This window comes from Macaca nemestrina, chromosome 2 (genome assembly GCF_043159975.1).
Source record: "Macaca nemestrina isolate mMacNem1 chromosome 2, mMacNem.hap1, whole genome shotgun sequence".
Classification (NCBI taxonomy): Eukaryota; Metazoa; Chordata; class Mammalia; order Primates; family Cercopithecidae; genus Macaca; species Macaca nemestrina.
Window position 1 is genome coordinate 102,363,474 of NC_092126.1, and position 27,959 is coordinate 102,391,432.

Genomic DNA, 27,959 nt, shown 5'->3' on the forward strand with positions numbered 1-27,959 from the left:
GACCAAGGCAGGGAATTAGAGCGAGGAAACCCAAATCAGTTCTCCTCTGGCAGTTCCTCCTTCCAGCTCTTGTACAAATCACTATCATTCCTAAGGGGGAAGTCAATCTTTCTCAGGCCTCCAGACTGGGGCTCCCCAGAGCAGGGTGTGGCCTACTCCTCTGGCCTGCAGCCCAGCTGGGCTGCCAGGGACAGGTCAGACAGGTCTGGCTAGTGCAGATGGATGAGGTTCTGCAGCTTCCCCCCTGCTCTTCCCACTGACCCCCTGGCTCAAGTCCTCATGGACCACAGCTGCTAAGTAAGGCCATCACCAGGCCTTGACCAGGCATATCCCCTTGCCCTGCCTCCATCCAGGCTGGTGAATTCACCCTCAGGACAAGGCCTCAGCTCAGTGTGGGTGTGTAGGAAGAAGGTTGCCCTCAACCATCCCCAGCAGATGGCCCCCTGTCAGAAGACCCTGTTGCTGCTCCTCCCCACCACCCCAGGTCACCACTGTAGAGGAACAGGTTAATCCAAAGGAAAAAGTGCTCTATCTGCCTGGTCAGCCTCTCAGCTGGCTTCCTGCCTCCAACTTGACTGGCTTGCCTGGAAAGAGGCCCAATATGCTGGGTATGCCTACTTCTACCCCCCGACACAGCCTGTGTCCATACTGCCCTCTACAGGGCTTGTCCCCCCATCCCCAATTCCCCTGAGGGTGTACCCCTGCTTCCCACCCCAGAAATACAGACCACATTGTTAAAAATAAAGCCTCTTTATTGGTACCTGTAAGCTCAGGTACAAGGTGTTCCCATAAGCACACAGGCTGGCAAGGCCTCCTGGGCAAGGGGGCAGGCCCAGAGCCTGCGTTTCTTGGCACTGACACAGAAATGGAATAAATTATAGTTTTGACACTCGGGGACAATGTAGAAATTATGATGCAAAATTAAACATTAGCAAACAAAGGGTATAAAAGCCCTCAGGAGCCACCCCTCACCAACTGGCCTCAGGGCATGGGCAGGTGGGCCAGGCCAAAGTGCAGTGCCCAGAAAGCCCTGAGATAATAGTCTGGGGCATGGTTCGCGCCCGAGGTAGGCCCTTTGCCCTCTCTGGGCCTCCTGTTTCCTCCTTCCCCCTCCTACATCCCTGGGCCTGGAATAAAGGCTACGGCCTTTGGGGAAGGGGAAGATGGAACAGAGGGCAGGAAGTGGAGGGGGCAGGGTGGGGCAGAAGGGAGTTTTGGTCACAGCTGGTTAGCCCAGCCTCTCCCCGTGCCTAGATGATGTCCTTGGCCAGCACCTGCCTGCAGAGCCATCCAGGAGCCAGGCAGCAAACATAGATCATAGAGCTCAAATCCACACCCAGTCTGCACCAAAGCCCAGGCAGGGCAAGGTGTAAGACTACAAGGCAAAAGGGGCTCCTTGAGGGCCTGTGCCCACCCCACCCCGGCACTACCCACCAGCCAGAGAGGTGCAACCAAAGCCTCCTCAATCTCCAAATAAATTATGGAAATAAATTATAGTCTTCACAGTCCAGAGGATTTAGCCACCCATGGGTCTAGGGCTCAGCATGGCAGAAGCCACCTGATTTCAGCCCTGTCTCACCGTCTTTGGGCTAAGGAACATCATGCAAAGACCGAAAAGTGGTCTGCCAAGCTCCAGAGGAGCCACATTTTCTCCTCTTCCAGGCTCACATTGTGGAGATGGAAGAGCAAACTGTGGGTGTGGGGGTCCGGGCAGCTGAAACAGGAAGCCCCTCCCCCCAATCCTCTCTTCAGCACGGAAAAGTTAAAACAAATAAATAAACCCAGAGAACTGTATGAAAACCAGGAGTGTGCGCATGGCACCTGTGAGTGAGCCAGCCAGTGGGAGACTGTTACAGAGACTCTGGGGAGCCCCACAATTACAAGAAAGCAGCAACAGGTCCCTTGGGGCTGGGAAAAGGCATCCTGGTCCTCACACCAGCACAGGCTCCATTAGAGATGCTGGGACAGTGTCCTCAAACTGGCTGTCGATAAAGGGATCTAGGGCTTCGGCGACTGGCTCGGAGAAGCCCATGAGGGACTCCAGGAAGCAATTGCTGGCATCCCCAGGTGGAGAGAGGCCAGGCAGGGGGAAGTGAGGTGCCTCGATGTGGTCCAGGCTGTCAGACACCTTCTGTGATGTGTAGTGAGGCCCCAGACTATAATCTGGCAGAGCCTGGAGTAACTCAAAGGAGTCACAAGAAGACAAGCTGAGATCCACTGAGCTACTCTGGCCAGCGTCCATGCTGGGTGGCACTAAGTTGCCAGGAAGGCTGCCTTCTCTTGACCCTTCAAGGCCACCATTTAGGAAGCAGCTGGCATCGAGGTTGGCATTTTCATCCAGGATGCCCGATGTGAAGCTACAGCCAGAATAGCTATGGGTCCAGCTGGCCAGGCCACCAGGGTCACTAGTACCAAAGATGTCAGCTGGATGGAAGCAGCTGAGGTTGTCCAGGTTCCCCACACTCCCTTCCTCCTCTTCCTCCTCCTCCCCGCCGAGGTCAGAGTCACTGAAACTCAGGATCCGTGCCAGGCTGTCGTCATCAACGCCAGGCTGGAAGCCAGGGCCAGGCAGGCCTGGGTGGGTAGGGCCGTCAGGAGCCTCACTAGTGCCTGATGCTGAGGAAGATGCCGTGGAAGAATCAGTCATGTCGCTGCTGCAGCTGTTGTCTCCCAGCTCATTGTTCATGGGGGGCTTGGCCAGTGGGAAAGCAGGGACCAGGGCCTGCTCACCAGGGCTGGGTGGGCTGCCCTGGGCAGGGGCCTCTAGCTCCCTAAAGCTCTCAGCCTCCTGTTCCAACTGCAGGCGGGTGAGTGTGTGGATGAAATGGGTCTGAACTCTCGCCTGATTAAATTCCACACGGCCCATGGGGTTCTCACAGCCCTCCCTGCAGCAGCCACAGGGGAATGCTGTGTGGTCCATCTGCACAGAAAGTAGAGGTACAAGTGAGGATTACCGTGGAATGCAAAGAAGTCCCCATGCTCAGGTTCCCCATCCCAGCCCAGTCCAGCCACCACACCTGACACTTGATGCCTGCTAGGCTGCAGCTGCAGGTCTCAGGGTCGCAGATCCTATCGCAGTGACAGCCACAATCCTCCCGGGATTGGCGCAGTGCCTGCAGCTCCCGCTTCTCCTCCCGATCGATCCTTCGCACGCCCGAAGCCCTCAGCAGAGCTCGACGTCGCCGGGCTGGGTAGGGCTGTAGGAAGCTCACTTCTTCCAACCGGCCACCTGCCACAGCGACTGCCAAGTCCTCCTCCACAGAGGCGTCATCAATGGCATCCACCGCAGGTGGTAGCCCTGCCTCTGCCTTGGGTACCCCGGCTGCCGAAAGCTGCATCCACAGGAAAGAGGTATGTGAGAGGTACAGACGTGGACATGGGCTTAGCCCTACTGTCACTAGACAAACCCTCCCCATGTGCTTACCCTCCCACTACTCGTGCTTAATCTGTGATGGGCACTGTGTGTACGACAGTGAACAGGACAGCCAAGAATACAGTCCTCAGGGCATTTGGGAAAAAAAAAAAAGAGATATCCTACTCATGGCATTCCCTAGATCATGGACAGACTCCCTTTCCTAACCAGACAGATACGCACCCCCCTAATTCATATCAGCTTCACATCCCCCTCTCCAGAAAGTTCAAGTTCAGATTCAGGTATCATGCCCCCAGCCCCTGCAGCAAATAGACACAAGCCCTCCTCTGTGCCTCCTGTTTGCAGACAACCCAGGCAACAGACTCCAGTCAAGCCAATCACTAGGCCCACAGGCCTGTTTCCCCATATACATAATGAGCAAGTCAGCACCCACCCCTGGTACACCCACCCCTCGAGGTTAGAACTCCAGGAACTGCCTTAGGAGGTGGGCCACAGAGAGGGCTCTCTCTACCTTCCACTGCAGCATCTCCAACTTCTCCTCTTTCAAGCGCTGGCGGAGCTTCTCGTGCCGTGCACGGGCTTGCTCCTGTGCAAACTCAGCCAAAGAGAAGTGGCGGCAGGCACTGTGGCGAGGGGCCATACCCAGAGTACAGCCACCACGGCTGGGCACACTGGTGAAGCCCTGGCAACGGGGAAAGTAGAAGACGGTGATCCCATCAAAGGCTACACGGCCTGGGCGCTCCCGGCGAGCCCGCTTCAGGATAGACAGGGCTGGAAAGCAGGCAAAGATGCTGGGAATTAGTTTTCAGTGAGGCACAACATACCTCCAGGAAGATCATGCCAGACTGCCCTCCCGCCTCCCGCCTCCCGCCTCCCGCCTTCCCCCTCCTCCCTCTCCGCCCACTTTGAAAAAAGAAATGTGAATTTAGGAGCCTGTGTGGCTGGGACTGGAGCAGCTGAAACTGAACATCACACCCATGTCAGCACTGGCTTATTGTTATTTTCCAGTTTAAATGACAGTATTTGTAAGATTAAACATCTCTGCTATGTTTATTAGCCATGTACAGGTCCTTTGTACAGTTTTCTATTGTTTTTTATTGATTTGTAGGATTTCTGTGTTCTGCAACAGGCTTAAAAAGGCTTTCCCTTTACAAGTTAATGTTTATTGATTAGTAAGCTACGTACTGGTATTTTCATTAGGTTGAACCATAATAAATTACCATGTAATGGTGAAATATTGGAAATTCCATATATTTCAACTTACTGTATTAATTTTATACCCAGCTACCAGGGGGAATTCCCTTCTAAAAGGTTTTCTGTTTATACTGTTAGATCACATGTGCTAAAAATGATATTCTTTTTATGTGTAATGCACAGATATACATACAGTACATAAAAAGGTAAACAGCACATCTATTGTATTAAAATTTCATGGTGGGGGTGGAAATTAAGGAGAAAATGTCTTAATAGGCTTCCTGGGGAACAATAATGAAAAATAAGGTCCAGAAACACTGCTCTAGGGCCACGTTCGTCAGTCTGGAATCACAATTATGCAAGCTTGAAAATAACCAGGAAAAACCCCTTTTCACTATGTTCAGGCAAAATGGACAGCATTTTGACAGGAGAGGGACCGGCTTGACAGGCCCCATGGCAGAGAACCATGGGGCGGGCGGGGAACTCCAGCAGTTCCATTTGTAGGAGGGTAGGGTGCTCATTGGAGAAACGAAACTGGAACAGAAGGGAGGGGCCAGACCGGGAAGGCCCTGAGGGCACTCTGCAGAGCTGCATCCTGGATGTCATTACTCCCAAGGTCAAAGGTGAATTAGCTGGGCTCAGGTACCCCTGGACAGTGGGCACTGAGTGACCACTGTATCACAGCTCGTGAGAGCTACCTCCACGGGGACGTGACCTCCAGAGGCCAAAGGCATTTTGTCAAGGACCTCTACATTTCATCTTTCAGGAAGGAAGGCAGGTGATGGAATTCCCTGGGGAGGGAGGACTCACGGGTGAAACTTCTGGGGCCACAGAAGTCACGGTCAGGCAGGGGCATCTGATCCCAGGGGCCTTCCTCCTCTGAGTCCCAGGCACGGGAGACAGAAGAGCTTGAGCTTGGGGAGCAGGAGCGAGAGGAAGAGGAAGAGGAGGAGGAGGAGACCAAGGAGTTGTCCTCATCCAGCTGGTCAAATTTCCTCTTCAACAGCCCAGTCATGGTGGTGCCGGAGGTGCTCTGGGGTCTGGGGACAGACAGCCTGGAGTGGGAATGAGAAAGCTCTAAGTGGCAGGCAGGTGGGCTTCCAGCCAGGGTCATCATCCCTCCCACTGACCCTCCAAGGCATCCCAGAAACTGGCCTCTGCCCTCCAGCCCTGCCTGTGGAGCGCCGTGTGGCGGAGGACGGTCTCCAGAAGGATCTCTGCACAAGACACAGCACCTCCCTCCCTCCAAACTAATGTTCAAATCCATGGCCTGATGTGTCAAACTCCCACCTCTGCCCAAAGCCTTCCCAAGCACTAGGTACCTTCCCCACCACCTCCTACAACACACGCACACACACACACACACACACACACACGCATCCACACCAACAGGGGAAGGAGGCAGACAGACCAACAGATGGACTGACAGACCTCAGCCTGGTCTCACTCATTCCCCAACAGGAATCCTGGGGGCTGACTCACAGGCTGGGTGATTCACACAGCTCGCATCTGTGTGCGTGTGTGTGTGCGCGCGCGTGTGTGTGTGTTGTGTGTGTGTGTGTGTGTGTGTTGTGTGCGTGTGTGTGTGTTGTGTGCGTGTGTGTGTTGTGTGCATGTGTGTGCGCGCGTGTGTGTGTGTGTTGTGTGCGTGTGTGTGTGTTGTGTGCGTGTGTGTGTGTTGTGTGTGTTGTGTGCGTGTGTGTGTGTGTTGTGTGTGTGTGTGTGTGTTGTGTGTGTGTTGTGTGCGTGTGTGTGTGTGTGTGTGTGTGTGTGTGTGTGTACGCCCTCCAGCCCGCACAGCCTGCACGGCCATGGTATGGTGGCTCTGCTTCCTCCTCCTCCTCCAGCACACCCACACAGGCACGCCACCCTGCACATAGGCAGGGCTGCGGGCCCTTGCTCCAGGCTAGCCAGGCATTCTGGGGAACAGGCTGGCTTTGACGTTGGCCTCCACTCCTAGACGGAGTAGTTTCTGAGCCCTTTCCCTCCCGGTGTGGGAGCTTCTCAGACTTTCCCTTAGAAACCCCCGCTCCACTGTCAAGAAGTCTCCTGCCTCCAGGCCTGTGTGACCACAGCCACTCAGGCTGTCTCTGTCACATCTCATTTGATCCTAATGTCCAAAGTCTCTCCTGTCTGTGGCTTCGTGACATGGAGCACCCCACAACACAACACTGTCTCCCGTGTGAGAGTCTCGGCCTTCAGCAGAAGTCTAACCAGAGACTCACTCCCACAGCTGGCTGGCCTTATCCAAGCAGAAGAGACTTGGGGCTCCCGCCCTGGAATGCTTCAGCGAATAATGGCCCTTCCCAAGGTCTGGCAAGCCCCAGAAGACTCCATCCCAAACGCTGAGTACAGCTACCTTGTGTCTGTTGCTCCAGCTGGGCCTTCGGGGAGGTCACCAGAGGGAAAGGGAAAGGAAGTTGAAGCTGAGGCCGAGGCCCCAGTGCTGGGGAACCCTTCCCCCACTGCCATCACAGGAAATGAGAGAGAACAGGAAAAACCAACCAGAAGGCTGTCTTGGTCTCCTCTACTCAGGTGTCCTTTCCAAGCACTCCTTCCCCCTCTGCCCAGCCACCTACGAAGTCCCCGAATCCTGTAGGGTTTGCTGTCAACCTTACTAACTGGGTAATGTTTACCCCAGGGACAGCCTCCCCTAGGCAAGCGTGAGAGAAGCAAGAAAATCTCCCTCCCTGGCCAATCCCCCACCCTGCGCCTGGGGGAAGAAGACTCACAGATGTTTCCGGGGGCTTCTCCGTGGGTAGTTTCTCAGGCTTGGCACCCCCCCCCCCCCCGCAGGGTCAAACCACAAACAAAAACAACCCAGCTCCCAGCTGACCTGCAGGCTCTCCCAGGAGGTGGGAGATTCATGACCCAGAGGCAGGCATACACACGTGTACACACATGCACAGACCACACGGAAACACACATATGGACAAACACCACCCACACATCCTGTCCCCATTGCATCCTGCCAAGAGACCCCATCCTTTCCCAGGTTCCAGATGCCATCTACAGGGCCGTGAACGCCTCCTTCACCACACACCCAGCCTGAGATCCCCCAGGACCCGCTGCCCACTTGGTGTCTCCGCCCAGCCATCCCCTAGAAACATAAAATTCTGCAGGCCCCAAATCGAACCCCTTGTCTCTGTTCCCCACCCCCCATGCCATCTGTTCCTCTTCCTGTGTTCCCTATCTTAGTAACAGCCCCACCACCCACCCAGTCACTCAAGCCAGAAACCTGCAGTCATCCTCAACTCCTTCCTCTCTCTCCCTCCATCTACATCCAGGCACCCCATGCCTGGGAGTTCACGTAAATCCATTTAATCCACACAAAGCCAGGGACAGACCCAGTAGGTATAATGGAGGCCACGTGGCATAGTGTTAAGAACTTCGGCTCCAGAACCAGACTACCTGCTTTTGAACTCTGGCTCCACTATTAATTGGCTGGGTAATCCTGGGCAAGTTCCTTAACCTCTCTGTGCCTCCAATTCTTTGTCTTAAGACCTCATAGGGTTGGGAGGTTGAGAAGCATCAATACATGTCACATGTTCTTAGATTAGTGATAAGTGCTCAGTGAATGTGTTATTCCACACTGGAAAAAAAAAAAAAAAAAAAAAGAGCTCCAGCTCCTGGATGCACACGACACAGATGCATCTCACAGACATCATGCGGAGTGAAAGAAGCCAGACACAAGATATATGCAAATGTTCAAAAAAAAGGCAGAACTACTCCGTGATGATATAAGTCAGAGCAGTGGTTCCCCAGGGGAGGGAGAAGGACACCCTGGAGACAGTCATGAGGGAAATTTTCTGGGGTCGGGGATAGGAAGGGCTGGGGGACCTGTAAAAGTTCTATGTTCATCTGCAGGGTGGTTACATGGAACTCTAAAATTGTAAACATTCATCTTATGGACTCATACGATTTATATACTTACGCATTTAGGTTACTATCAATTTAAAACGTTACTAACCTTAACATGTCTCTGTCCCCACAGCAGCTACCCCATGTCCCTCTGCTCCTGCCCTCTTTCCCCAGCCATTCTTGATCCTACAGCCAGAATGACCTTCTTAAAGCACACATTTACCTGCCACTGCCACACCTAGAACCACTCTATAGCCTCTATAGCTCCCCTTGGGGAAGCTTGACATTAAGATCAAGTCCAGAATTCAAAAAGCCGAAGCTGACCTGGCCACTGCTTCCCTCTCCCCACCTTGCTCTCTATACTCCAGCTGAACTTGCAGTTCCCACCATGGCGCTCACCTCCTGGCCTCTGCAAAGCTGGAACAACCCAGCCTCATTCCCTTTCAGAAAGTCATCTTTTGAGGGGCCTCCTGACTCTCCTACTCCTTCCTCCTGCCTCTCTGCGCTCCTGCTAGGGACTGAATATTTGTATCCTATCAAAATTCTTATGTTGAGACTGAATCCCCAGTGTGACGGTATTTGGAGGTGGGCCTTTGGGGGGTAATCAGGCCACGAATGATACCTTATTAGCACCTTTATAAGAAGTGACACAAAAGAGATGGTCTCCCTCTCCAACATGTGAGCTCAGACCCAGCATGAAGGTGTGCATCTGCAAGCCAAGAAGAGGGACTTCATCAGGCTGACTGGAGCCTTGATCTTGGATTTTGCAGCCTCCCAAGGTGTGAAAAATAAATCTTTTGTTTAAGCCACCCAGTCTGTGGACTTTCTATTACAGCAGCCCAAAGTAAGACAGCTCCCAAAAACCCTGGTATTTCCCCATCACAGACTTTATCTGATCAGACTGCAGGGGCCTCATTGCTCATCTGCCTCACGCTGAGGGCATCTCTGTCTGGCTGCCCCTGTGCCCATGTCTAGGACAGAGTCTGGCATAGAGAGGGCACCTGATAATACCAGAGGTAAGCAGACTAGCCCTGCATATCGGGTATAGACCCAATTGCACAGGCAATCTTATGCACATGAGGTTGCTGAGGGCAACTGGTCACTGTGACCTTCTCCTGCTCCTGTCACAGTTAATTTAAGAGGGGCAGGAGGAGAATCACATGTCTATCCCCCAGCTGTGCCAGAGGGTACAAGCAAGAATGGTGCTCAAAAGGGGTGGCTCTGAGGGCAACAGAGGGAAGCTCAGGCTGCAGGCAGGTGCCAATGTACGCAATCCCAGGAGGCTCCTCGGTTCCCCAAGAGGTAACAGATGGAGAGAGATGTCAGGAAAGCAGGCTCAGCCACACACTGCGGCTCTGCCTAAGGGATGTCCACAGAAAGAGAACTTAAGGTGAGGAGGTTATGACCTCCAAGCCTACAGACAGGGAAACAGAGACACAGGGAAGCTACAGTCATGCTGCAGGTTCTAGTGATGAACAATCCCTTCCAAATCTGCAGCGCAGGAATGAAATGAGAAATTACCTCCTCCCTGATACTCCTTCTGGAGAGGCGGGGGAAGTGCCCCTGGTTCTCGTGTTCCTCTGTTCCACGTGGGAATCCAGAGGCTAAGAGGCAGAGGCAGGAGATGAGACAAAAAGACTGAGCCAGAGACAAGGAGAGGCCAAGAGGGAATGAAAGATAGTGAGAATCTAAGTGTCAGACAGTGAGTCAGAGGTGGGGGGAGGGGCCCTCAGCAGCTACCCAGGAATCAGGATTCTGACCATGGCAGTGTTCCCAGGGTGAGCACAGCCCCCTCCCTAGGGTCCTGGAGGAAGGAAAAGCAGTTCCCAGGAGCTGGCTTGGACAGAAATACCTCACCGCCGAGGAACCCCAGAGACAGGCCCTGAATCAGAGAGCCAGGCTTCTTCTGGGATCTGAGCCCTGACAATTGGGCAGCCCTCCTGCCACCACACACAGGCACTGACAACCCCCCACTCAACTGGCCACGGTTATCCACACACTCAGGTCACACTATGCGAATCCAGGAAAGGCCACCTCACCCCTGGGCACCAAGCAACCAAGGGCTGTTTTCGAGAAGTGGGGGCGGGGATTGAAAAAGTCACAGCAACTCCTCTGTCCACCTCGGCAGTCCCACCAGTGCCCCAGGCCTCAGCCCAAGCCAGTCTTAGGGAGGGGGCACCTTTAGCTGCCTCCATCCCCCTTCAGGAATCTGAAGAATGTGTCCTTTAACCTCTGAGCCCCAGGCCTTGGCCAGTCCCCCCAAAACACTTGGGGTCACATGACCCCTGTCCCTCAGGAACAACTTCCTGGGAGAAGGGGAGGGCACCTCCCAGCACCTCTAGTCCCCACTGAAAAACCAGCCTGGGTGGCCCAGAGAGGACAGACCGAAAGCCTTGGCACTTCCTCCCCAAGCATCCCTCTGAAGGAGAGCTGGGGGAGGGGATGGCTCCTCAGCTTTGGCCTTCAGGACCTGGCACTGGATAGGTGCCAAATGTATGCTGGCTACATGAGGCACTTGTTCTTGCAGAAGGGACATTGCACCTGACAATGACTGCTTCCTCCACCTAAGACGGGCCTTCTTCCCTCTCTCATTCATTCATTCATTCATTCAACAAATAGGCACCAAGCTCAACAAATACGTGCCAAGCACTGTGGCAGGCACTCGCGCATGCAGGGAGCAAGACTTACACAACTGCGGCCCTCTTGAAGCTCTGAGTTGAGCAGGGAGGACAAACAGAGTGGGTTGCTGGGATGGAGGGTCTGAAGGGTGGGACAGGGTACGGCTGGGGTGAAGGTAGGTCTCTTTGAGGAAGGAAAGTAGGCAGAGTTCCAGATAGGGACTCCGCATGGGTAAGAAACAGGAGGAGGGACCAGGAGAGTGTGATCGGAGGAGGGGCAGCCCGCGAGGCTGATCCTGGGCTCCAGGGCAGGCTTTAGCTTGAGGGCACGGCAAGCCACAGAGGGCTTAACTAGGGAGTGACAATGCCAGATTTGCATTTTAAAAACGTGGCTCAGCACCGGGAGTGGAGGGGGTGTGACCGGTTGGAGGTGCTGCCAGGGCCAGGTGAGAGGACAGGCCAAGGGCATAGGAGAAAGGCAGATACTGGGATGTGGTGAAAGAAGAGGGCAGGGCTGTCAAGGATTTGGGTCGGGGGAGGTGATGAGTTACTCTCCAAAAGGATTGAGACTTCTGGGTGGAGGTGCTGGGTGGGCAGCAGGACACGGGGAGGGACTCTCTGGTGTCAGGAGTGTGGGCTACGGCTGTGTGTGATTGTGCCAGGAGCGGGAGTGACTAAGTGTGTGACTATGGCTGTGGTGTGGGCATCTCCACAGTGCGTGCCTGTGAATGGGCCCCGGGGAGGAGAAACTGAGGAAGGGGAGGAAGTACGTGCTGCGGAAGGAGGAGAAGTGCGTGGGAGAGAGTCTACGTGTGCCTGCGGGTGGCCGGTGTAGCTGCGCCCGTGACTCACAGCAGTGGCCTCTGAGAGTGACGGCGACTGACAAACAGGTGAGCCTACGACACAATCCCTCCCTCCCTCCCTCCCTCCCGGGGTCCGTGACTCACCGCGCCTCCCTGTTCGCTCATCTCTCCACTCCCTCCCTGACCCCCGCCGGCCGGGGGCGCCCGGCACACGCCGCAGCTCCCGCAGCCTCCCCGAGGGGGGAGCCCGAGGAGGAAGGCGACAAATGTCACCTGCTCCGGCCACGCGAGGAACTTCTGAAAAGTTCTCAGGCAACTGGGTCAAAAGGAAACTCGCCCGCGGACGCACGCCCCCGTCGCCTTGCCGCTCGCGCGCAAGCCCTGCTCTGTCCCCACTCGCGCAGAGCTCGGGGAGCCGTGACTTCTCTCGGGGTTACCGCGGCGGGCGGGGGAGGGGAGCAGAAAACCTGCGACTCCCGCTGGCCGGACCCCCGGCCCCCGACTCCGGCCGCGGCACGCCGTCAAAGCCGGGCAGCTCCCGCCCCCGCGCCCGCTCAGGGTGCCGAGGAGAGAACCGCAAGAGGCAGGAGCGGCAGTGCCACTCGCGCTGAACGCCCCCTCCCCAAAGTCCCGTCCTGCCGGGCCCAAGGCCCTTCGGCGCTCACCTGCAATCCGGACGCTCGCGGAGGAAAACGACGCGACCCGCGTCCCGGCGGGGGACGCCCCCAGCGCCGCGACTCTGTGCGCTCGGCCCGGCAGCCGTCGGTCCAGCCGCCCCTAGCTCTGCGCGTCCGGCAGCGGCGGCGGCGGCGGGAGACTGGCTGCGCCCAGCCCCGCCCGCCGCTCCGCCCTCCTCGTCAGTGGAAAACTCCGGGGCTCACTGCGCTGACGCACGCCGGGCCTCCAGCCAGGCCGCCCGGCAGCCCCGCCCCGGAGGCGCCGCCTCCTCCCCCGCCTGGAGCCTGGCGCAGCGGCCTGGGGGCCTCCCTGCGGACTCTGACCCGGCGACTGCGCCTCCGCCGCTCTCCGCCCCCAGCCCTCTCTCGCCAGAGCCCTCCCCGCCCCGCTTCCAGCACCGTCCCTAAAGGCGCGGACGACTCAAGCTGGCAGAGCCGGGAGTAGAGATCCCCCCTCGCCCCACCGCCCCAGCTTACAGATGGGTAGACTGAGGCCGGGAGCAAGGCCAGGGGCTAGACAGTGGCACAGCCGACGTCTCCCGTACGCTATCCACCCCCACCCCTCTAGAGGGAGTTTATTATATTCCAATCTAAACGTTCCCTCCTCCGCCCCCAACCTACCACCCACCCCCAGATCCGTCGGAAAAGTAAACTGTGGCTGGAGAGGAATCTGGGGTGTGTGGGGAGCAGGGAGGCGGGGAGCGGGAAGGATGGATGTAATCAGTGGGCCTGAACTTCACCCCTGCCCACGGGCCAAGAGACCCTTCCCTGCAGAAGTTCCAAACTAGGGGTTCTTGGAACTAGCTTCCCCACTCCCACCTCAACCTTCCCTTAAAAAAATAAAAAGTCTGGTTTCTTCCGGGCCAGATCTTGGCCACTTAAAATGGCCCACTGCCTTCTCTGCTCCCGCCAAGGCCTTTCCTGACTCAGGGCCAACCCTCCCGGTACGACTTGCCCCGGCAACCAAGTCCTGGCCTGGGAGCCCACCCTCAGCCCCACTTCCCAACCGCAGGTACGGGTCTACCCATCACCTCGAGCGTTTCCACCCTCACGCTTTTGCTGCAGCCGGTCTTCTCGACTGGAATGCTCTCCTGCCCTCTCTCTGCTTACCAGAATCCCAACGCTTTTAAGGGCTCAGCTTGCACTGCCTCCTCCAGGGAGCCTTCGTGGGAGCCTGACCCTCCCCCTCCCAGTCCTGCTCCCGCTGCATTCTGGGTTCTTCTGACTGTCCTAGATGAATGCTGTCAGCCACTAGCCCAGCCCTCAGGATTCCATTCTACCTTCCTCCAGGTTGGGGGTGGGGGTGACCTCCTGGCCTGTTTGAATGGTATCTGGGGTGGAGACGATGGTGAGAGCCCCTCTTCAGCCTCAGATGTGTATGTAGAATGGCAGGGGTCTGCTCCACTTTACCTTTCCTGGAAGAACAATAGGAGGAAAGCAGGTTGGGGGAAGACAAAGGCCCCTGTCCTTCCGGATGCGTTGAGTGTGTACCTGGGGGCCTGCAGGGGGAGGTGTCTGGGCAGCTGGAGCCAAGCTTCCAGTGGCTTCTCAGTACCCTCCTGATGAAGTCTCAACTCCTTGGGGCCTACAAAACCGGAATAATCTGGCCCTTTCTCACTTTCGCAGTCCAACCTCTCTCTTCATACCCTCATTTCCCACTCCCTCCCCCGCGACCATTTCAATGCCATTAATGTGTGAACGTGTCGTTTTTGTTGGTTCATGTGCTTTTTTTTTTTTTTTTCCCCCTCGAGATGGAGTCTGGCTCTGTTGCCCAGGCAGGAGCACAGTGGCTCCATCTTGGTTCACTGCAACCTCCGCTTCCTGGGTTCAAGCGATTCTCCTGCCTCAGCCTCCCAAGTAGCTGGGATTACAGGCATGTGCCACCACCTCTGGCTAGTTTTTTTGTATTTTTAGTAGAGATGGGGTTTCACCATGTTGGCAAGGCTGGTCTCGAACTCTTGACCTCAGGTGATCCGCCCTCCTCGGCCTCCCAAAGTGCTGGAATTACAGGTGTGAGCCACCGCGCCTGGCCAGTTCATGTGCTTGTAACATTAGTCCTTCTGCATTCGGTTTTATTTTACACATGAGGTATGATTCTGTCCCAGCCTTCCCTGTACATTTCCACCTCACACCCCTGATGACTGCTCTCCAGCCCTGTTGGCCAGTGGTCAGTTCTCAGAGTATAAACTTTCAAGGATGCTGATCCCACCTCGCACCTGCCTTGCACCCACTTAGTTGTGTGGTTTCCTTGTGCATTTCCTTGTGTGTTGTCTGTGAGCAGTGGGAGGGCAGGAGCAATGTTGGACTTGATCACTGCTCTATCTGCAACGCTTGATAAGAACTTGTTGAGTAAACTAAACATGTGCCTAGTAAATGGGTAAAGTTGCTAGGGCTCAAGGAGAGGGCAGGGCTGGAGGTGGCAGTGGATGGATACACAGCTAGCACACTGAAGCTATGGTGTAGCTGAGAATGCGCAGGAAGGAGCTTAAAGGCTACAAAGCTGGGCGTCTGTTGCTAGAGGTGACTCCACTCTCAGGGCTTTAAGGGGTAACCCCCCAGGCCACCCATCCTCCACCACCCACCTCAGACCTCAGCTGTGCTTTCACTGTGGCTGCTGGCTGCAGACGTTGCTGGTCCCAAGGAATCCTTTCCACTGCCTGCCTTCCTGCCTGCTTCTAATCTCCAGGCCAAGTTTCCAGCAGAAGAGGGGTTTCCATGATACCCAGAAGTGATGTTCTCATTTGGTTTCTGTCCCTGACTCTCCCTTCCCCTCTCTCTCTGGCCTTTAGCTTTTCAATCTGTAGAAGGGAGGCATTGGACAAGAGAACCCTCACCAGCTTCAACATTCCTTGACTCAGTTTCTAGAAGATGCTGCCTGCTTATCAGGGAACTGGGCAGGGTTGGGCACTAGAATTAATGAGGGTCTCTCATGCTGCCTATGTTTGCATCCTGTTGGGTTGTATACTGGGGAAACCAGATGAGATAGAAATCAGGCTAGGAAGTTGGCTGGTGAGGGCTGGAGTGGTGCTTAGAGTGGGGAGTCTAATGGAAGAGAAAAAGAGAACAAGGGAAAATACAGGAGAATAAAAAGAATCTAATAAGTGATGTGTGTTCTCCAGAAAAGCATCTCCCTGTCCTGGGATGGACTCGCCAGATGTTCCCCAGATGTTGCTGATGATGGGAAACATCTCCCTCTGGGATCCCAAGTAAACTCTTCTTATTCATGGGGAAAAGAAAGGTCTGTTCCAAAGCAATAAGGGTGGGGTCTGGAGCAGTATCCATCTGTGGTTATGGCATATATATAGGCAGAAACACACTCACACATCCTCAAGGAATTTCTGAATACTTGGAAGAGTCCTAACAGTTTCTCCAACATTCAGCATCCATGAACCACCAATTTTAGGTAAATAAAAATTATCAGAAGTTTTAAACAAAATTTTTTAAAATTAAAAATTAATGCTTTATTCCCATTAGTAAAGCTAATATCAAAGGAACTAACAATATTAAATATGACAAAATTGAGAATTGACCAGATCCGTTGTAAATTGTTCAGGCTGGAGTGTAGTGGCATGATCTCAGCTCACTGCATCCTCCGCCTTCCGGGTTCAAGCAATTTTCCTGCCTCAGCCTCCCGAGTAGCTGGGACTACAGGCACATGCCACCATGCCCAGCTAATTTTTGTAGTTTTAGTACAGACAGGGTTTCACCATGTTGGCCAGGCTGGTTTCAAATTCCTAACTTCAAGTGATCTGCCCGCCTTGCCCTCCCAAAGTGGTGGGATTTCAGGCATGAGCCACCACACCTGGTCCGTCGTACATTGTTGATGAGGGGGTGAATTGACACAATCAGGGAACTGGGCAGGTTTGGGCACTTGAGTTAATGAGGGTTATAATTGGAAACAATTGGAAATAATTCCACTATTCAGTATATACCCAGGAGAAACAAGGCGCTTATACACACCAAGAGACATTTAAAAGAATGTTATAGCGGTTTTATGTATGTTTTCAGCCCATAACTGAAAACAATGCAAATTCCACTAATAGGTAAGTGAAAATTAATTGTTATCATATAATGGGATATTACACAACAATGAAAAATAACAAGTTATTGCTTCATACAATACTATGGTCTGAATGTCCCCGCAAAAACTCAGATTGAAATTTAATTGCCATTGTGTCAGTACTGGGAGGTGCGACCTTTAAAAGAGGAGTAACTATAATTCCACTTATTTATATTAAATGTTAAAACAGGTGAATTAAAGCACAGTGATAGATAATGTTGCCTTGGGGATATTGACTGGGAAGGGGCACAAGAGCCTTCTGGGGTGCTAGAGATGTTCTATATCTTGATCTGTGTAGCAGTTGGACAGGTATATACATATGTAAAGATTCTAGTTCCTTACTAAAGATTTGTTCACTTTAAGTTTTACCCTGATTTTTTTTTTTTAAATAGGGGAGAAGTTAATGACAATCATAGTGCCATTACTGTGAAAAAGGAGCCAGTGTTTTCAGCCTTTCACCAATAATCTATCTCTAGACCAGTGAGGTATATCTGGGGTCCACAGGTCAGGTTCAGCTGTTTGGTTTCTCTTCATCTAAATTGGCATGATGGTCTGGAGAGTTTTCCAACACCTACAGCCAATTATCTGATTCTCCAGACACCAGCTGGGTGTTCAACAATTCAACTTGAACACTAACTTCCCAGCATTAGTGCAGACCCCACAGCTTGAGGGCTCAGTCCCACAAGACTGACCATTCATCTCAGACCTTAGTCACAAGTTCCAAGCCTATTGTACTTCTGACCAACCAGCTATAGCTGGAGTTCCCACAGCCCCCTCCTAAGGTTCAACAATTTGCTGAAATGGCTTACAGAACTCAGGGAGGTGCTTTACTTACCAGTTTATTATAAAGAATACAAACGAAGAGCCAGACGACAAGAAACAGATGGTAAGGTTCAGAAGTGTCTAGAGCCCTGGGGTGTGCTTCCCTCTTGGTATGTGGACGCATTCACCAGCCTGGAAGCTCATTCCATCTTATCATTCAGGAGTTGCTGTAGAGATTAATCTCTAGACCCCTTACCCTTCCCGGAGGTTGATGGGTAGAGTCGAAAGTTCTAGCCTTCTAATCCCTTGGTCTTTCTGGTGACCAACCTCATTCTGAGGCTAAGGGCCCCACCCTTAATAACTTTATTATAATAGCATAGACTCAGGTGTAACTGTAAGGGGCTCCTGAAGGATAAATCCTATCACTCAGGAAATTCCAAAGGAACTCTGAGCAAGAAAGTAGGGACGAAGACCAAATATATTTCTTATTTTGTCGCAGATGGGTAAGAATTTTATTCCATTCATGACTCTCAAGTGCAAGGAGCTTCAAGTTATTTTTCATCTAAGAGTTTCATAGTTTTAGCTCTTATGTTTAGGTCTTTAATCCATTTATACATTTTGTATGACAATAAGGAAAGGGTCCAACTTCATTATTTTGCATATGAATATCTACTTTTTCCAACATGATTTGTTAAAAAGAAATCTGCCCCCCGCAATCAAATCTGAGCAGCTGAGTCTCAAGGGGAGCTTCCCCTTCAGTCAGCAGAGACACTCTCCTGTGTGCCATCCCAACCCCACCCCTCTGAGGTCTATGTGAAGACTGGGGATGCCTTCACCTGTCTAGGATGACCTAGCTGTCTGATTTTCAGTCCATACTGTCTGCTTGTGGCTAATATTCTCCTTCTCCAAGCCCGTGGATCCACTGAGCATAGACGATGGGCCCTGCTGTTTCTGAGCCATCCTTGGTTGTGCAGAGGGAAGGGAAGACTCTTTGATGAGGCTGCAAATAGGGGCTAAGGTCCTGGCTCCTTAGGGGGCTCAAACATTCCTCTCTGGACAACCCCACCCCAACGACCTCCTCCTCTCCATAGGGGAATTCTCCTGAGGGGAATTCTGCTCCTCTCCACCTTGCCTTTTACTCTTCCTCCTCCTCAAAGGAACTCCCCTCTCTAGGCTTTCTTCTTGGTTGGAGACCCACCCTGGCCCTCTCAACAGGCTAAGGCAATTGTTCTCAAGTTCTAACCCGTGACCATCAGCATCAGCATCACTGGAGAAGCTGTTAGAAACACAGATTCTTGGGTCTTTCCTAGACCTACTGAATCAGAAATTCTGCAAGTGGGGCCCAGCAACCTGGGTTTTAACAAGCCCTCCAATTGATTCTTATGCACATCAAATTTTGAGGCCCACTGAGCATTGCATTGGAAAGCAAAAATGAGGAAAGGAGACTGTCTTAAAGCACATTTCTTGAACATTTCTTATTTATCTAAATTGGAAGACTTCTGTGCATAGATCTGTAGGTTAAAAATCCAAGCAGTTGAGTTCTGGGTCAAAGGAATTTGAAAGACATTGCCAAATCACCATCCCAAAAATTGCATCAATTTCACTCTCAACCAATAATGTCTGAGGGTGAGTGTTTCCCAACACCCTCCCTGGCACTGGGTGCTATCAAACTGTGAATCTCTGCCAATCTGATAGGAGAAATAAATCTTACTATTTCAATCGGCATTTTTCTTTTTACGAGTGAAGCTGAGGCTTTTAAAAGCCATTGCTATTTCTCTGTAAACTGCTGGTTTATATTCCTTACTCATTTTGTACTGAGTTGCTTTATGTCTTTGAGGATGAAGGAGGTGAGCTTGTCTGTCTGTCACACAGTAGTACTTACTATTGGTTTGTCTCTCATCTTGCTTTATAGAATGCTTTATCGTACAGAAGTCTTTTTTTGTTTTTTTTTTGTTTGTTTGTTTGTTTGTTTGTTTTTTGAGACGGAGTCTCGCTCTGTCACCCAGGCTGACTGGAATACAGTGGCACAATCTCAGCTCTCTGCATTCTCAACCTCTAGGGTTCAAGCAATCCTCCCACCTCAGCCTCCCAGGTAGCTGGGACCACAGATGCATACCACCACACCCAACTCATTTTTTTTTTTTTTTTAATTGCTTGTAGAGACCAGGTCTTGCTATGTTGCCTGGGCTGGTCTTAAACTCCTTGGCTCAAGCAATCTTCCCACCTCAGCCTCTCAAAGTGTCAGTATTACATGCATGAGCCTAAATTTTTATATAGCCACATTTCACAAATGTTTACTTTAGGGATCCTGGATTTTATTTGCTGAATTCTCTATCATAATATTATAAATACATTTACTTATTTTTTATCTATGGTCTTATGGTTTTATTTTTAATATATATCCTTTATCCATCTGTAATTTATTTTGATTTAGGGAATAGCGTTCCCATTATATTTTCCCCCAAATGGGTAGTTAATTTTACTACCACCTTTCTCTACTAATTAATGTCACCTTCAACATAAACTGAATTCTGATATGTGTTGGGATCTATTTCTGATTTTCTATTCTGGTTTACTGAGTTGTCTATTTCACCTTTGGGTACCAAATTTCTTTACAAATTATAATTTCATAATATTTTTTATCATCTGATAGGTCTAGCCTCATCTCGTTGCTTTTCTTTTTCAGGGCTTTCCTGGCTCTTATTTATTTCCTCATTTGGTTGTCGTATAATTTTTGACAAGTTCCTCACCTAATGAACAAATCTGATGGGTATTTTGATTAGAGTCACAGTAAATAAATGGATTAATTGAGAAAGCACCGACATTTTTTATTTTTAAATTTTTTAAATATGGAGTTGAGGTCTCACTGTGTTGCTCAGGCTGGTCTCAAATTCCTGTCCTCAAGTGATCCTCCCTAAGTTCTGGGATTACAGGAATAACCCACTGTGCCCAGCCAGCACTGACATTTTTATAATATTGAGTCTTTCTATTCAAAAGCACAGAATAGGCCGGGCACAGTGGCTCATACCTGTAATCCCAGCACTTTGGGAGGCTGAGGCAGGCAGATCGCCTGAGGTCAGGAGTTCGAGACCAGCCTGGCCAACATGGTGAAACCCAGTCTCTACTAAAAATACAAAAATTAGCTGGGTATGGTGGCAGGCCTCTGTAATCCCAGCTACTCAGGAGGCTGAGGCAGGAGAATCGCTTGAACCCAGGGGGCAGAGGTTGCAGTGAGCCAAGATTGCGCCATTGCACTCCAGCCTGGGGGACGAGAGTGAGATTCCGTCTAAAAAAAAAAAAAAAAAATTATCCAGGCATGGTGGTGGGTGCCTGTAATCCCAGCTACTTGGGAGGCTGAGGCAGGAGAACCGCTTGAACCTCGGAGGCAGAGGTTGCAGTGAACTGAAATCACACCACTGCACTCCAGCCTGGGTGACAAGAGGAAGACTCTGTCTCAAAAGAAAAAAAAAAAAAAAAAGAAGCACAGAATAGTCTGGGTACAGTGGCTCACACCTGTAATCCCAGCACTTTGGGAGGCCAAGGTGGGAGGATCACATTCATCCAGGAGTTTGAGACCAGCCTAGACAACATAGGGAGAACCTGTCTCTACCAAAATTCAAAACTTTGTGGGGTGTGGTGGCATGTGCCTGTAGTTCCAGCTACTCAGGCAGCTACTCAGGAGGCTGAGGTGGGAGGATTGCTTGAGTCCAGAAGGTTGAGGCTGCAGTGAGCCGTTATCATGCCACTGCACTCCGGCCTGGGAGACAGAGTGAGACTCTGTCTCAAAACAAAACAAAATGAAACAAAACAAAATAAAATGAAACAAAAACAAAAGCCCAGAATAGAATGTTCTCTGTATTATTTTATTTATTTTTATTTTTAGAGACGGGATCTCACTTTGTTGCCCAGGCTGCAGTACAGTGGCGGGTCATAGCTCACTGCAGACTCAAACTCCTGGGCTCAAGCAATCCTCTTACTTTAGATTCCCAAGTAGCTGGGACTACTGGCGTGCACCATCACATTTGGCTAATTTTGTTTATTTTTAGTAGTGGTGAGGCCTCACTATGTTGCCCAGGCTGTTCTTGAATTCCTGAGCTCAAGCCATCCTCCCGCTTTGGCCTCCCAAAGTTCTGGGAGCACTTTGTCCAGCCTGCTGTATAATTTTAATATTATCTTTGTAAAGGCCCTTATATGTCTTTTAAATATTTTTCTAAATATTTTATCTTTTTGATTGCCATTGTAACTGTAATTTCTATTATATGTTTCTGATTTTATATATATACATCTATATTATATATATATATAAAGTAAAGTAAAGGAGAACTACTGGGTTTTGTATATGAACCTTGGAAACTGCCATCATCTTGATTTTTTTTTTTTTTTTTGAGATGGGGCCTCACTCTGTTGCCCAGTGGCACAGTCTCGGCTCACTGTAACCTCTGCCTCCTGGGCTCAAGTGATCCTCCCACCTCAGCATCCCTAGTACCTGGCATCACAGGTGCTCACCATCATGCCTAGCTAATTTTTGTGTTTTTTGAAGAGACAGAGTTTTGCCATGTTTCCAGGCTGGTTTTGAACTTTTGGGCTCAAGAAATCCACCTGCCTCAACTTCCCAAAGTGCTAGGATTACAGGCGTGAGCCACCGCACCCGAGGCATCCGGAATTTCTGTCTCTCTAATAGTTGTGCATTTTCCAATCACATCATCTACATATAAATTTGCTTACTCTTTCCAGTATTTACATCACATTTCTCTTTTTTATCTAATTACACTGGCTTGAACTGCTACAGCCATGTTAAACGATAATGATCATGATGGCTGCTTTCATCTTGCTTTTTATTTTTTGGCTTAAAACAATAGAAATTTATTCTCTCACAGTTCTGGAGGCCAGAAATCCGAAGTCAAGGTTGGCACTGCTCTTTCCTTCTGGACACTCTGAAGGAGAACCGTTCCCTGCCTCTTTTGCAGTTTCTGGTGGCTGCCGGCCATCCTCAGCATTCCTTGGCTTGTGGCCGCATCCCTCTGGGCTCTGCTCTGTCTTCATGTTGCCTTCTCCTCTGTGGACATTTTATCCTCTTCTCTTCTGAAGACACCTATCATTGGATTTAGGGCCCACCTCAATCCATGATGATGCCATCAAGATTGTTAACAGAATTACACCCACAAAACTCCTTTCATACATTCACAGCTTCCAGGAGGACATTGTCTTTGGAGGCGCCACCTTCAACCTGGTGCTTTTTCCTGAAATGACTTTTTTCTTTTTACATTTGGCTACTATGGTATAAACTGTTGTCCCATCCGAATGACCTGACGTGCACTTGAAACATGTTTGAAAACACAACGTTTGTTAGTGCAGTCAGCTCTCCTCTGGAGCCTTTCACCTAATCTGTCACCTTACAGCTCTTTGTCTGATCCTTCTCTTACCTGGGTATAGGATGTGCCCACAATGTCAGGCCTTTTTGTTCTCTTTATATATACAATTTTTTATTTCAATAGCTTGTGGGGTACCAGGGGGTTTTGGTTTCATGGATGAATTGTATAGTGGGGAAGTCTGAGATTTTAGTGCATCTCTCACCCAAGTAGTGTACATTGTACCCAATATCTCTCACCCCTTTTCCACCCCCCACTTCTGAGTCTCCAAAGTTTATTACACCACGCTGTATGCCTTCATGTACCCACGGCTTAGCTCTCACTTATAAGTAAGAATATACAGTATTTGGTTTTCCATTCCTGAGTTACTTCACTTAGAATAATGGCCTCCAGCTTCATCCAAGTTGCTGCAAAAGACATTATTTCATTCTTTTTTATAGCTGGGTAGTATTCTATGGTATATATGCCACATTTTCTCTATCATATCTTTGCAATTGTGAATTGTGCTGCTATAAACATGCATGTGCAGGTGTCTTTTTCATATAATGACTTCTCTGCCTTTGTGTGGATACCCAGTAATGGGACTATCAGATCAAATGGTAGATTTAGTTCTTTAAGAAATCTCCATACTGTTTTCCATAGACGTTGTACTAATTTACATTCCCACCAACAGTGTATAAGCATTCCCATCTCACCACATCCACACCATCATCTGTCATTTTTTAGCTTTTTAATAATGGCCATTCTGGCTAGGGTAAGGTGGTGTTTTACTGTGGTTTTATTTATTTCATTGTTATTATTATTTTTTGAGACAGGGTCTCACTCTGTCACCCAGGCAGGAATATGGTGGCATAATCACAGCTTACTGCAGCCTTGACCTCCCTGGCTCAAGTGATCCTCCCACCTCAGCTTCCTGACTAGCTGGAACTACAGGCACATGCCACCATGCCCCACAAATTTTTGAATTTTTGTAGAGACAGGGGGTCTCCCTATGTTGTCCAGGCTGGTCTTGAACTCCTAGATGCAAGCGATCCCAAACTTCTGGGATTACAGGCATGAGCCACCGCACCCTGCCTAAACTAGATTCTTCAGGTGGATACCACTGTTGCTCCTGTTTAACTTTTTTTTTTTTTGGTCACGTTTCACATTTTTATATTTAATTTAACTTTGGCTAATGGTAACATTGCAGCCTCAGCTTAGTATTTTCTGGTATACCTCGGTTTGTATTTTATTTTTAACCTTTCTGAGCTATTTTGGCAAAGATGCACCTCTTGCACACATCATACACTTTTTAAGATACTTTTATCATTCATTGTGAGAATCATTTTTCTATCATGAGTAGTTTTATCCCATTTACATGTGCTGATGTAACTGACATATTCGCCTTAATTGTGTCTTCTTATCTTGTTTTCTATTTAATACTGCTTATGTTTTCTATGTTTTACTATGTGTATTTTTGTCTTTTTTGGTATGCACGTGTGTGTGCACATATGTTTGTATTTTCTCTGATTATTTGAAGGTTTATAAGTCTGTTTTTAATATTTCTAGTGGTTGCTTTTATCTTGATTTATTTCTCTGCCAAGAGAAGAAAACATTTGGATGTAGGAAAAGAGTTATATTCTCAAAGGCTAAGCTTTGGCACCATAGTTCTGTCTTCAACATCTTTATGTCTATTTCTCAGTATGAAGGAGGTTGATAGCCTTCCCAGAAGCCAGAAGTTCAGGGTAATCAAGATACTGAATGTGCCACTGAGATGCTGCTTGAACTAGCCACCTACATCAAAGAGCTATCAGTACCACAAAGGGATGCTGTATCTCCTCTCTTCTTTCAAAACCTCATGTGAATATCTTTCCTTCAGCAGCCAGCATACTTTGTTCAACAGTGTCTTTGACTTACTGTCCATTTCTCTACACAGTATTCTGAGAAGACATAATAGGAGAGGCCATGAATTGAAAGCATTGACTCTTCTTGCTATTTGTTTCTATATATATCGAGATTAGGAGCCAGATTGTTGCCTGACAGCTGGTCTTTGTGAATACAGTGGTGTATGGTTGATATTCAGCTGCAAGTTTTTTTGTTTTTGTTTTTGTTTTTTTTTAATCTGTGAATTGATGCTGGTTGGTCAGTCAGTATACCGAAAGATAATAGCACACTTAAAGCCAGGATGAGGCTGCTGTGCCTATGGAGTAGCCATTCTTTTATTCCTTTACTTTCTTAATAAACTTGTTTTCACTTAAAAAAAAAAAAAAAAAAAAAAGACTTGTTTTAGGAAGCCTGATTTTAGGAAGGCTTGTTTACAAGGGGACTATTTACAGTCCTGCAGGTGTAGACATATGCCAAGAGATGGTACAATAAACTGGATAAGCAGTAGCAAAACTGTTACCACCAACAGGCTTGAAGAAAAAATGGGTGGAGAGAACCGATGGAGTGGGCTGTCTTGGGAGGACCAGTGGCCTCCTGTTGAAGGATGCATCCAACCCATGTTGACTCACAGGCAGGAAACCAGGGGATTAAGTGCCCTGATCTCACTCTCTTCCTTCTCCATTTCCTGCTGGGGATTGCCATTGCCGAACCCAACTGGGAGCCAGAAGCTCATTCATCTAATCTTGCAAAGGAATTCAGTGATAAACAGCATAAAAAGTTAACAAGTACATTTCCCTCATGTGTCTTGAAAATATGTGAAGAGCTGACTCATACTCCACACACCGTGGTGTACCCATTAGCAAAGTTTGCAACTATCAGTGATGGAAAACAAGTTACAGTGGCTTTAAACATAGAGGGGTTGACTTCTATACTATAGCAGGAAGTCTTGAAGTAGGCAACCACTGACATTCAGTGGCTCAGTAATGGCAGTGCTAATGTGCCTAGAATTATTTCAGCCTTTACCTTGTACTGGTTGCTTCATACTTGCAAGATGGTTGCCCAGCCCTAGGCATGGTCAACTTAGGAAGAAGGAGGGAGAGAAAAATTTTCAAGAAGTACCCTCAGCAGACTTCCCATCATATTTCATTGTGATCAGAACGGGGTTTCATGGTCTCCTATAGTAGCAAGGAAGACTGGAAAAGTGGGAAATGGGTTGATCATGCCTGATTTAAACCACTTGTAATTAATTACTTGAGACTGGAGACTTTGGTGCATGGATCAAAATCAGGGATTTGTCATCAAGAAGGAAGGGATGGGATGAATTCTTAACAATGAATGAGGCTTACCACAAGTGGTTTTATTCAACAATGAAGCCAATTGTCTGCTAGTACTCACTCAGGACAGCAATTGCTCTTTCACACTGTGTGCCATTGATTTTCTGTGACATCCAAAAGTGTTGTTTAATCCAGTAATTTCATCAAGAGCCTGCTCTGCTTTTTCTCTAATCATCATATTCCCTGGTAGCCTATGACTCAATTTAAAAGCCATGGTGTGAATTGTGTTGATTTTCACTATAAATTGGACAAGTTTTATGATGCCTCTGTGGTTTCAATCTTTTCTCTGTCTTTAGTGAGAAAATGCATCCCTATCACGCTAGACTTTATTTTACTCATATTCAGGAAAAGCTTGATTGGTCTTCTAACTAGTTTACAGGGTCTGATGCAAACAAATATGATGCAGAGGCCTCACTGGGCATCATGCCACTATCTGACAAGTTTCACAACAGACGATGCCTCAAGAGGAAATGCATTACCAGCTAACAAAATCCTATTTTTGGATATTCATTCCTATACCCTTATTTCTGATTCATACTTTATTTTTCCTACTCGTATAAAATAATCTGATTCAGCCACTCATCTGCCCAAATATACATAATCACTCTTTATATTGCAGTATTTTTGTTACTATTTTCAATAATACTTCTTTTATTATTTAATGAACCTTTTTTGAATGATGGATCTATCTTTATGATTTGGGGCCATACTGCCATTATTATATGACATAATATAATAACAATAATAGTAACAATAAAATGGAAATATAACAAACATAAACAATACCATGAAAACAGTATGAAAATGTTTTAGCAAGTTCGACTACAGCTAATGGTATTCTCTTTACTAAATACGAGCTGAGCTAAACTGCTTAATTCAGCTCTGATGGCACGGGTGCATGCTACAAGACCGTGATAATTATTACAAAGGTAATGAGATTTCTATGGAAATTATCATTGATCTCACATTTATGAAATGTATGTGAACAAAATTTCTTGTATGTGTAGCAACGTCTGCCATGCCCTGCTTTTATCCCCTTGGCCCTCATAGTTCTCACACCTCCTGATGGTTTCTCACTGCAAACACAGGTGACTCTCTGCCTGAGTGATGTTTCTGGTCACAGGACCATGCTCCATAGGCACACAGGGCAGGCTGGAAGTGCACCCTGAATACAGCCCTTAGCTGACAATGGGTTAGGGTAGACACTGAGGGGTGTTCCAGACAGCATCCCAGAGGTCCCAGGGAGATTGAGCTGCAGTTGCCCACCCCGGTAATTTACTCATCAACACACCCTGTGTTGGTTTCCTTCCCTTCCCTGCCCACCTTCCTTTCTTTCCGTGAGTGCTTCCTGGGATCCAAGTGAAACACTCAAATCTTTGTCTCTGGGTTTGCTTCTGAGGGAAATGAGCTCGAGGCAGTTTTTTCTTTGAAATATCCCTGCCGGCTCTGAGATTCATGAAACACACCTTAGGAAAAACTATTCTAGACAACTCTGCTTATTTCATCAGTGAGCAGATTGTGGCCCAGAGTCAGGGCCCTGAAGTGCCTAGGGTTACTCTATGGTGAGGGACAGACCCAGTGGCCCTGGTGTTCCCTGTGATGGAACCAGCATAGACTGACATCCTGATGCCCTTGGGGGCTGCTTTGGAGGTATGACCTGAACTCCCCCAACCAGGCATGACACACAGGGGCCTCAGCCCTTCTTAGACTTACCTGGAAGACCCACTGAGGACAGGGAGCTCCTGGCATAAGCTGGGGCAGGAGGGGAATAAGACAAAAGGAAACCAAGGCTGGAAGGGGTCTCCAGCCAGTGGAGGGCTGGGCCTGACCACTCTGTACCTCCTGTCTCCCCTGAGCCCCTTTCACCTCGCTTTCCCAGCTCTTGTGTTTTTCTGCTTCTGCTCCTGCCCTCACCATTGAAATGAAGGGTTTTCTGGGCCGTTCCTTCCTGGATCTTTCCTAAAGAAGTCCCCACACAAACATCCCACATAGAGATCTCTTCGACTTATGATGGAGTTAAGTCCTGATAAACCCATCATAAGTTG

General features: G+C 49.4%; 1 protein-coding gene and 1 long non-coding RNA gene across 9 annotated transcripts in view; one reads left to right on the forward strand and one right to left on the reverse strand.

The window, feature by feature from the left end:
* Positions 1 to 731: 731 nt before the first annotated feature.
* On the reverse strand, positions 732 to 13,703 carry LOC105480222 (cysteine and serine rich nuclear protein 1). 8 transcript variants are annotated; one of them, XM_011738797.2, is made up of 5 exons: positions 13,558 to 13,703; positions 5,378 to 5,622; positions 3,885 to 4,144; positions 3,018 to 3,332; positions 732 to 2,920 (listed from the first exon to the last, which is right to left on the reverse strand). In XM_011738797.2, exons 2-5 carry the CDS (start codon positions 5,580 to 5,582, stop codon positions 1,931 to 1,933), a joined length of 1,770 nt encoding a protein of 589 aa, XP_011737099.1. In that variant the 5' UTR covers positions 5,583 to 5,622; positions 13,558 to 13,703; the 3' UTR covers positions 732 to 1,930. The 8 variants fall into 8 exon arrangements, with proteins under 8 accessions (XP_011737099.1, XP_011737102.1, XP_011737098.1 ...); XM_011738800.3 differs by having other exon boundaries at positions 13,637 to 13,659; XM_011738796.3 differs by lacking the exon at positions 13,558 to 13,703 and adding an exon at positions 12,515 to 13,274.
* Positions 11,740 to 27,959, forward strand: part of LOC139361939 (uncharacterized) — a 28,733-nt gene continuing 12,513 nt past the window's right edge. Inside the window, exon 1 of the long non-coding RNA XR_011619976.1 lies at positions 11,740 to 11,936. This is a non-coding gene — a long non-coding RNA (uncharacterized lncRNA). The remainder of the gene's footprint in view (positions 11,937 to 27,959) is intronic.